Source organism: Babylonia areolata, chromosome 9, assembly GCF_041734735.1.
Source record: "Babylonia areolata isolate BAREFJ2019XMU chromosome 9, ASM4173473v1, whole genome shotgun sequence".
NCBI lineage: Eukaryota > Metazoa > Mollusca > Gastropoda > Neogastropoda > Buccinidae > Babylonia > Babylonia areolata.
This window is the reverse complement of record NC_134884.1, coordinates 47,126,352-47,136,351: the sequence shown is the minus strand read 5'-3', so window position 1 is coordinate 47,136,351 and position 10,000 is coordinate 47,126,352. Positions and strand designations below refer to the sequence as shown.

The 10,000-nt window shown below is 44.7% G+C and overlaps 2 protein-coding genes across 2 annotated transcripts in view; one reads left to right on the top strand and one right to left on the bottom strand.

Annotated features, from left to right (window-relative positions):
* Positions 1-10,000, top strand: part of LOC143285549 (ATP-dependent RNA helicase DDX1-like) — a 461,018-nt gene that overhangs the window by 21,027 nt on the left and 429,991 nt on the right. Inside the window, exon 13 of the mRNA XM_076592917.1 lies at positions 5,451-5,509. Within this exon, the coding sequence (XP_076449032.1) occupies positions 5,451-5,509 (59 nt within the window). The remainder of the gene's footprint in view (positions 1-5,450; positions 5,510-10,000) is intronic.
* The window catches only part of LOC143285548 (uncharacterized), a 288,677-nt gene that overhangs the window by 251,847 nt on the left and 26,830 nt on the right, over positions 1-10,000 (bottom strand). The window lies entirely within an intron of this gene.

Sequence of the window (10,000 nt, the reverse complement as noted above, 5' to 3'; positions counted from 1 at the left end):
TCTCCACTGTTTGCTGGTGTCACCACATAGTCTGTTGACATATCTGAGGTCTCTCTCCACTGTTTGCTGGTGTCACCACATAGTCTTTTGACATATCTGACGTCTCTCTCCACTGTTTGCTGGTGTCACCCCGTCGTCTGTCAACATGTCTGATGTCTCTCTCCACTGTTTGCTGGTGTCACCCCATCGTCTGTTGACATGTCTGAGGTCTCTCTCCACTGTTTGCTGGTGTCACCCCATCGTCTGTTGACATATCTGACGTCTCTCTCCACTGTTTGCTGGTGTCACCCCATCGTCTGTTGACATATCTGACGTCTCTCTCCACTGTTTGCTGGTGTCACCCCATCGTCTGTCGACATGTCTGAGGTCTCTCTCCACTGTTTGCTGGTGTCACCCCATCGTCTGTTGACATATCTGAGGTCTTTCTCCACTGTTTGCTGGTGTCACACCATAGTCTGTCGACATGTCTGAGGTCTCTCTCCACTGTTTGCTGGTGTCAGCCCAAAGTCTGTCAACATGTCTGAGGTCTCTCTCCACTGTTTGCTGGGGTCACCCCATCGTCTGTCGACATGTCTGAGGTCTCTCTCCACTGTTTGCTGGTGTCACCCCATCGTCTGTCAACATGTCTGAGGTCTCTCTCCACTGTTTGCTGGTGTCACCCCGTCGTCTGTCGACATGTCTGAGGTCTGTCTCCACTGTTTGCTGGTGTCACCCCATCGTCTGTCGACATGTCTGAGGTCTCTCTCCACTGTTTGCTGGTGTCACCCCATCGTCTGTCGACATGTCTGAGGTCTCTCTCCACTGTTTGCTGGTGTCACCCCATCGTCTGTCGCCATGTCTGAGGTCTCTCTCCACTGTTTGCTGGTGTCACACCATAGTCTGTCGACATGTCTGAGGTCTCTCTCCACTGTTTGCTGGTGTCACACCATAGTCTGTCGACATGTCTGAGGTCTCTCTCCACTGTTTGCTGGTGTCACACCATAGTCTGTCGACATGTCTGAGGTCTCTCTCCACTGTTTGCTGGTGTCACACCATAGTCTGTCGACATGTCTGAGGTCTCTCTCCACTGTTTGCTATCAGTTATCTTCAGGGAGTTCATTATGGAGGAAAGTGGCAGATTGGTTAGATGCTTATCTTACGGAGAGTCTGTGAGAGTCTCGGTTCCAATCCTGTTTGACTAGGAAATCAAACTCAGCATCTAGTTATTCAGATGAGACAATAAACCAAGGTCCTGTGTGCAGCACGCACTTGGCGCACTGAAAAATAATCCATCGCAACAAGAGAGTTGTCCTAGCAAATTCTGTGGAAGAAATTCACTCTGGTAGGTACACATGTGTATGTATGCATGCATGGTCAGGGATACATGTATGCATGCATGGTCAGGGATACATGTATGCATGCATGGTCAGGGATATATGTACGCATGCATGGTCAGGGATATATGTACGCATGCATGGTCAGGGATATATGTAGGCATGCATGGTCAGGGATATATGTATGCATGCATGGTCAGGGATATATGTACGCATGCATGGTCAGGGATATATGTATGCATGCATGGTCAGGGATATATGTACGCATGCATGGTCAGGGATATATGTATGCATGCATGGTCAGGGATATATGTATGCATGCATGGTCAGGGATATATGTATGCATGCATGGTCAGGCATCTGCCCAGCAGATGTGGTGTATGGTATTGGATTTGTCCAAACACAGTGACACCTCCTTCAGAAATGAAACTGAAAGCCATCTTGGGCCGTCCTCTCTTTCTCCGACCTGCAGGTGTCCAGTTCAGGGCTTGGCATGCAGTTCTTGATGCAGGGAGCCTCAGTACATATTCCAGCAGGCGGAGATGCTCTTTTGCAGATGATGGTTGACAGGAGAGGCCGATGAAATCCCTTCGTGTAAAGTACGATCATGCTATAAGCTAGGATCTTACAAAGGCATTTGGTGTCAGAGGCATCTGATTTTTTTTTCTCCCGTGTGGTCTTAAGATGCCAAAGGTCCTCCAGAGCTAGAAAATCCTGTTTTCAACATGTTACACAGGCTTGGAGTGGAGAGGAGGGAGAAGTTGGGAAGAAAGCATTTGAGAACAGAAGCAGAAGCAGAACAGAAGCAGTGAAAGCTTGTTTACTGCTAAACAGATACTTCAGGCCATGTGGTAACATTTTTGATTACTAAGAAAAAAGGATGATCTTTCATGACTTGGTTGAACATTCACACATGCACACACACACACACACACACACACACACACACACACACACACACACACACACAACACACACACTTGCTTTCTCTTTCTCTCTCACACACACACACACACCACACACACACACTTACTTTCTCACACACACACACACACAGACACACACACGCGCTCTCTCTCTCTCACACACACACACACACGGACACACTTCACACACACACACACACACACACACACTTCATACACACACACAAACACAAACACACACACACACACACACACACACACACACACATACACACACACACCACAACCCCATAGACCAAATCTCATGGAAATCTTGTCAGCAATTTGTCGGTCAGTGGATGTGGGGGGGAATGGATCCATTTCATCAGCTGAAGACTGAGAGGTTTCCCCCACGGGGAGAGCTGGCCACACGATTGATCTGCATCAAGCAGTGAGGAGTCCCCGCGCTCCTTCGTCATGCTGGGCACAGTGTGTGTCGTGATGGAGAGAAAATTGTATTGGCAAAGTATCTGCTGGATCGTGCCGCTGGGTCGTGTCCTGTTTTCAGTCAGCTCTTTTGGGGATAGGTGACTGTACTGGGTTACTCTGGGTTCATACACGTTTTAAGAATTTTTTTTTTTTTTAAAGAATCTATGACAACGAAAAAATTAAATGCCTTTTTAAAAATTTTCAAAGTCCGTTAAAATCTTATAACAAATGACTCAAGTTTGTAACTTGCAAAAAAAAAAAAAAAAAAAAAAGAAAAAAAAAAGAAGAAAAAAAGAGAGGTTTTTTAAGTGGCTTTCTTTACTGGAAAAAGTACACACAAAAAAAACAAACAAAACAGAAAAACAACAACAACAAATGTCATATCTCTCAAGGATCAATAAAGCATGACAATGAAATATTCCATCTGAAAATGAAATGAAATAACTGTTTAACTCTCTCCATATGAACGGCGAAAGAGACGACGTTAACAGCGTTTCACCCTAATTGCCATCATCAAAATATTGCAAGTGGAAGGCTCTTATACTGAAGAGGTGAATGTTGACAAAGAATACCACAATTCTGACAACGGAAGCTAAAGGTTGGGTCATTCAGACACCCACTGGACATCCGAGGGGTCTGTGTAGAGGAGAAGAGAGGACTGGCCGTACTGAGTGAGTTAACTTGATGTTCCATAGCAGTAGTGAGTTGTGAAGAGAGCAAAAAAAAACGAAAAAAAAGAAAGCCTACACAGAATATGGCTCTAATAGTAGTCAACAAAAGATATGGATTTGTCCGAACGCAGTGACGCCTCCTTGAGCTACTGAAACTGAAACTCATCTGTGGTCTTAGTGGAATGGTGGCTCAGTGGTAATGCGTCTGCTCAGGAAGTAAGTGAATCTGAACACCCAGGTTCAAACCTCACACTCTGCTCTATTTTCTCACCATCCACTTGTTCTTGAGTGGCGGTCTGGATGCTAGTCATTTGGATGAGGTGATAAACCGAGGTCCCATGGCTAATTTCTGTAGAAAAATCCACTTTGATAGGAAGATAAAATATACTTCAAGTAGAGAAAAGAAAAAAAAAAGAGGGTGGTGCTGTCAAGTAGTCACATGCTGTCCGTAGGGAGAGCAGCCCAAATTTCACACAGAAAAATCAGTTGAGGAAATACAATGCAATACAATACAATACAATACAATGCAATGCAATGCAATGCAGTACAATACAATACAAAGCAATACAATACAAAGCAATGCAATACAATGCAATACAAAGCAATACAATACAAAGCAATACAATGCAATGCAATACAAAGCAAAGCAAAGCAATGCAATACAGTGCAATGCAATACAATACAAAGCAATACAATGCAATGCAATACAATGCAATGCGATGCAATACAATGCAATACAATCAATGCAGTACAATACAAATTACAATACAATGCAATGCAATGCAGTGCAATACAATACAATACACTGTTGATTTTTAATTTTTGGCCTTAACCCCCTGTCTGCTGAACCTAGGTGAAATGAGATCATTGTGGTGTTTGTTTGAAAAGCAGTTACTTCTTTTTGTGTGCTTACCAGTGCTGTGATCAGCGTCTGTGATTAAAAGTAATGCAACCTCAATCTGAAGACCTCCAAACAAGTAATAATAACTGACACCTTGACCTGTAATCCCAATCTTACCTCATTGAGGTGACAGCCCCTTCTCTCTGAGGTGCATCCTTAGCAGCAGCCATAGGGTGAATGGGGTTTTAAAGGGTTTTGAATTAGTTTTAGCATTTTGTGATTGAAACTCTGAAATTAAATGTCTGTCCTGAACAGCTCTCCTTCATGTTGAGAACCTGTACTGTTGGTTTTATGCTTGCTTGCTGAGCCAGTCTTCTGCTCTTCCATTGTTTTTTTTTTTTTAGATTTTTTTTAAATGCCACCCCATCATCTGCATCGTTTCAGAGGCATTACTACCAACTAACAATGTTAGGTTGCCTGCAGGCCACAGTCCAGAGGAGACCGTGTTCAGCAGTGTCTGTTCTGATTTAACGTACTTAGGTCTCCACCTTCTTAGCTCCTTATTGACAACAACAATTGCTTAGCTGCAGTGCCAGACTGAGTTAGGGTACCCCCATAGTGGAGACTGCTACACTGCCCCTCTTCTGCTGTTCTGAATGCTCAGTACAGTTGTCTGTTTTGTATTTGTATTTTGTATTTGTATTTCTTTTTATCACAACAGATTTCTCTGTGTGAATTTTGGGCTGCTCTCCCCAGGGAGAGCGTGTCACTATACTACAGCGCCACCCATTTTTTAATTATTTTTTCCTGCATGTAGTTTTATTTGTTTTTCCTATGGAAGTGGATTTTTCTACAGAATTTTGCCAGGAACAACCTTTTTGTTGCCGTGGGTTCTTTTACGTGTGCTAAGTGCATGCTGCACACGGGACCTCGGTTTATCGTCTCATCCGAATGACTAGCGTCCAGACCACCACTCAAGGTTTGGTGGAGGGGGAGAAAATATCGGCGGCTGAGCCGTGATTTGAACCAGCGCGCTCAGATTCTCTCGCTTCCTAGGCAGACGCGTTACCTCTAGGCCATCACTCCACAGCAAGTAAACATTTTTTAGGGTTTGTTTTTTTGTTTTTCTCTTATTATCTGGATTGAACTTTCACATCACAGTTTTTTCTGTAGTGCATGGTTGTTGTAGTTTGCTCACATATGCTCTTTTTTGGGTTTTTAATCTCCACAGCTGGGGGAGGGGTGAGTGCAAAGCCAGCGCCCAATGCACCACAGGCCATCATCATTGAGGTGAGTAGCTCTGGCTGTGTTTATGTGCTGTGCTGTGCTGTGCTGTGCTGTGCTGTGCTGTGCTGTACTTTGCTGTGCTGTACTGTGCTGTGCTGTGCTGTACTTTGCTGTGCTGTGCTGTACTGTACTTTGCTGTGCTGTACTGTGCTGTGCTGTACTTTGCTGTGCTGTGCTGTACTTTGCTGTGCTGTACTGTACTTTGCTGTGCTGTACTGTGCTGTACTTTGCTGTGCTGTGCTGTGCTGTACTTTGCCGTGCTGTACTGTGCTGTGCTGTGCTGCGCTGTGCTGTGCTGTACTTTGCTGTGCTGTCCTGTGCTGTACTTTGCTGTGATGTGATGTGCTACGCTGTGCTGTGCTGTACTTTGCTGTGCTGTGCTGTGCTGTGCTCTACTGTACTGTGGTGTGCTGTGCTGTACTGTGCTGTGCTGTGCTGCGCTGTGCTGTGCTGTACTTTGCTGTGATGTGCTGTGCTGCGCTGTGCTGCGCTGTGCTGTGCTGTGCTCTACTGTACTGTGCTGTGCTGTGCTCTACTGTACTGTGCTCTACTGTACTGTGGTGTGATGTGATGTGATGTGCTCTGCTGTACTGTGATGTGATGTGATCAGTGATGTGCTGTGGTGTGATGTGATGTGATGTGATGTGATGTGATGTGCTCTACTGTACTGTGATGTGATGTGATGTGCTCTACTGTATTGTGGTGTGCTGTGCTGTGCTGTGCTCTACTGTACTGTGGTGTGCTGTGCTGTGCTCTACTGTACTGTGGTGTGCTGTGCTGTGCTATGCTGTTCTCTACTGTACTGTGGTGTAGTGTGTTGTGCTGTGCTGTGATGTGATGTGATGTGCTATACTGTTCTGTGGTGTAGTGTGGTGTGGTCTACTGTACTGTGATGTGATGTGCTCTGCGGTACTGTGCTGTGCTGTGATGTGATGTGCTCTACTGTACTGTGGTATACTGTGCTGAACTGCACTGTACTGGACTGTGCTGTGCTGTGCTGTGCTGTGATCTTACTGTGCTGCACTGCACTGTGCTGCTCTGCATTGTACTGTACTGTTATGTACTGTACTGTTAAATGTTGAAAGGTTAAAGGTCCCTTTGCCTTTTATGGCCACCAAGGCAGTGAATTCATTTTCACTGTGCCCAGGGCTTGGCATAGAAAGGCAGGGCGCAATCCTCTCCTTCCGTCATTTTAATCTCCCCCAACTGAAGTCAGGTAGCCGTTCACACCTGGTGGAGTGAGGGAAATCAGAGCAAAGTGCCTTCCCCACCTGAAGTCAGGTAGCCGTTCACACATGGTGGAGTGAGGTAAACCAGAGCAAAGTGCCTTCCCCACCTGAAGTCAGGTGGCCGTTCACACCTGGTTGAGTGAGGTAAATCAGAGCAAAGTGCCTTCCCCACCTGAAGTCAGGTAGCCGTTCACACCTGGTGGAGTGAGGGAAATCAGAGCAAAGTGCCTTCCCCACCTGAAGTCAGGTAGCCGTTCACACCTGGTGGAGTGAGGGAAATCAGAGCAAAGTGCCTTCCCCAACTGAAGTCAGGTAGCCGTTCACACCTGGTGGAGTGAGGGAAATCAGAGCAAAGTGCCTTCCCCACCTGAAGTCAGGTGGCCGTTCACACCTGGTGGAGTGAGGGCAATCAGAGCAAAGTGCCTTCCCCAAGGGACACACCATGGTGAAATGGGGCCTCGAACCCTGATCACTGGTGAACGCTGGATCAGGAGTCAAGCACCTAACTGAGTCTGCCACAGCGCCTGCTGTGCTGTAAACTGAAGTGAAGTGTAGTGTAGTGTATATTTTGTCAGAAACAGATTTCTCTCTGTGAAATTTGGGCTGCTGTCTCTGCTCTGCAGGCAGTTAAAAGATTAAAAGGGACAAACATGTAAAATCCTGCTGTTCGATTGATGGTGATTGTGACAGTTGGCAGTCCAGAAATGTGAAAGGATTGGCAGTCAGAAATGACATTTTTCATCTTTTTTCCCTTTCTTTTTGTTTATGACACCTATTAGAAAAAAGAAGAAGAAAGGAATTGTGTGTGTGTGTGTGTGTGTGTGTATGTGTGTGTGTCTGTGTGTGTGTGCGTCTGTGAGTGTGTCTGTGTGTGTGTGCGTCTGTGAGTGTGTGTGTGTGTGTGTGTCTGTGTGTGTGTGCGTCTGTGAGTGTGTGTGTGTGTGTGTGTGTGTGTGTGTGTGAGTGTGTGTGTGTGTGATCATACACAGTCATGGAAGTCTGAAAAGTCTTCTTCGGCAGATCAGGGTCTGGAATTTGAAGGTTTTCAAAGTTTAATAGAATCGTCGACGACAAGTACCATTCATCAGGGACTTTCATGCATTGAAAAAGCAAAAAGTAATGAAAATCGAACATCAGTGTTTAGTATTTTTATGTACACTTATGTAGTGCCCGTGTTTGGTCAGAGATGAAGCTCCAAGCACTTTACAAACATGGATTCATTTGCACAGCAGGCTGTGTGCCTGGGTGGAGCTGACTGATAACTGCTTTTGGTGCTCATCATTCGTTTCCTGTGTCATTCACTCAAGCTTCAGTTACATGCACACATGCACAAGTGTGTTATTAGAGTGGATTTTTCCTCAGAATTTTGCCAGGGACAACCCTTTTGTTGCTGTGGGTTCTTTAAAATGCGCTAAATCAATAAATGCTTCCTGCAGACGGGACCTCGATTTATTGTCTCATCTGACCGCTTTTATCAGTGGTGTAGCAGATGAATTGAAAAAAGAATTCAGTCTGGCTTTGTGGTTGGTAATGGTGTGGAAAACTTTCTGTCTGGTATGTATGGAATTTGTTTTTGTCACATAGCTGGACATAACACTGTTCACCCCCCTTTTTTTTTTTTCGACACCTGTTCATTAATTGAATTGATGTGTCTGTGGGTATGCATGCGCTTGGGCACTAGTAAAAGTGAAAGTATTGATTGAAGAACAGCTGCAGAAACACACACACACACACACACACACACACACACACACACACACACACACACACACACACACACACACACACAGACACACACACACACACACACACACAGCCAGCAGACAAATGACCAGAAAGGGAAAGAGGAAGGCACAGCACCAACAGAAGGAAGAGGGGAACACGTTTTCCTTTCATCTGCTGCCAGAAATGTTGAAATGACAATTTGGATAACAGTCTGCTTCTTTTTTTGAAAATATATTTATTTTTCGTTATTTTTTTGTTTCTTTTTGTTTCTTTCACTTTAGAAGAAACAGCTGTTTGAGTGTTCAGTGCTCCTTACCATTTAAGAGAATTAACACTTTTACTGCTAATCCTTTTGGGGGGGGAGTGGGGTGGGGGAACGGTGGGGGGGGGGGGGGGGGGTGTTTTTTTGTTTTTCCCATGTACACAAGGTAATATTTCACTTGAATTTTGACATTTCACAACATCAGTGTGATTCAACGTTCACAGCTGAACCTTGATGAAAAGACTCCAGTGTGGCATCAGTTTTAGATGTGATTTCTAATTGTTGTGTCCTTGTAAGTGGTGTCATTTATTTTGCTGAAGAAGAATAATGGCAGTCCCAAAAGGAAGTTTCAGTTTCAGTTTCAGTAGCTCATCACTGCGTTCGAACAAATTCATATACGCTACACCACATCTGCCAAGCAGATGCCTGACCAGCAGCATAGCCCAACGCGCCTTGAGAGAAAAAAAAAGAAAAAAAAAAATTAAATAATAGATAAATACATAAAAAAAGAACTACTACTACTAATAATAATATGTATAAGGCGCAAAAACTTGATGAAGTTAACTATAAGCGTACAAACAAAAAAAACAAAAAACCCAAACAACAACAACAACAAAAAAACAACAACCCACACACACATCACACACATACGCATGTGCACAGAACTCTCCTGACACTTGTGTACATTTACACCCTCGCGCATGCACACATGTACACAAACACACAGACCCACACATACACACAAACGCACACATACACATACACACAGAGGCTGCCACTGATTGGCCGCAAGAGGGATGGGAAAAGATCTCTAATGCCAAGAATGTGGCGTCTAGTGTGTTGCTCAGTCTATTGTATTTGGAAAAGCCCACAGAGACTGTTCTGTTTTGAAGAAATTTGCGCAATGTTGGTATGGAAATGATGCCGATATTTGTTTGATTAGCAAAGCATCGTGCTCTACCTTTCATGTTAGACTTAGCGGCCGCTCCCTCTATCTGCTTTTATTTCTTTGAGGCGATCGATGGTGTGATGGCCTTGTACCTGTTCTTTTTGATATTCTTTGACTTTTCTGAGGATTTCCGATTTTCCTAGATGTAGGCCGCTCGTTGGTGTTGCGTTACCAGCAAGTCTGTCAGCTCGCTCATTTCCCTTAACACCTGCATGTCCCGGGCAGTATGACAATGTAAGTTTTTTCATCTGAAAGTTGCGCATTGCCTTATGCCACTCTGGGCTTCCCATTCCATTTTCAGTTTTCTGTGTGAGGTTCATTGAGTCGGT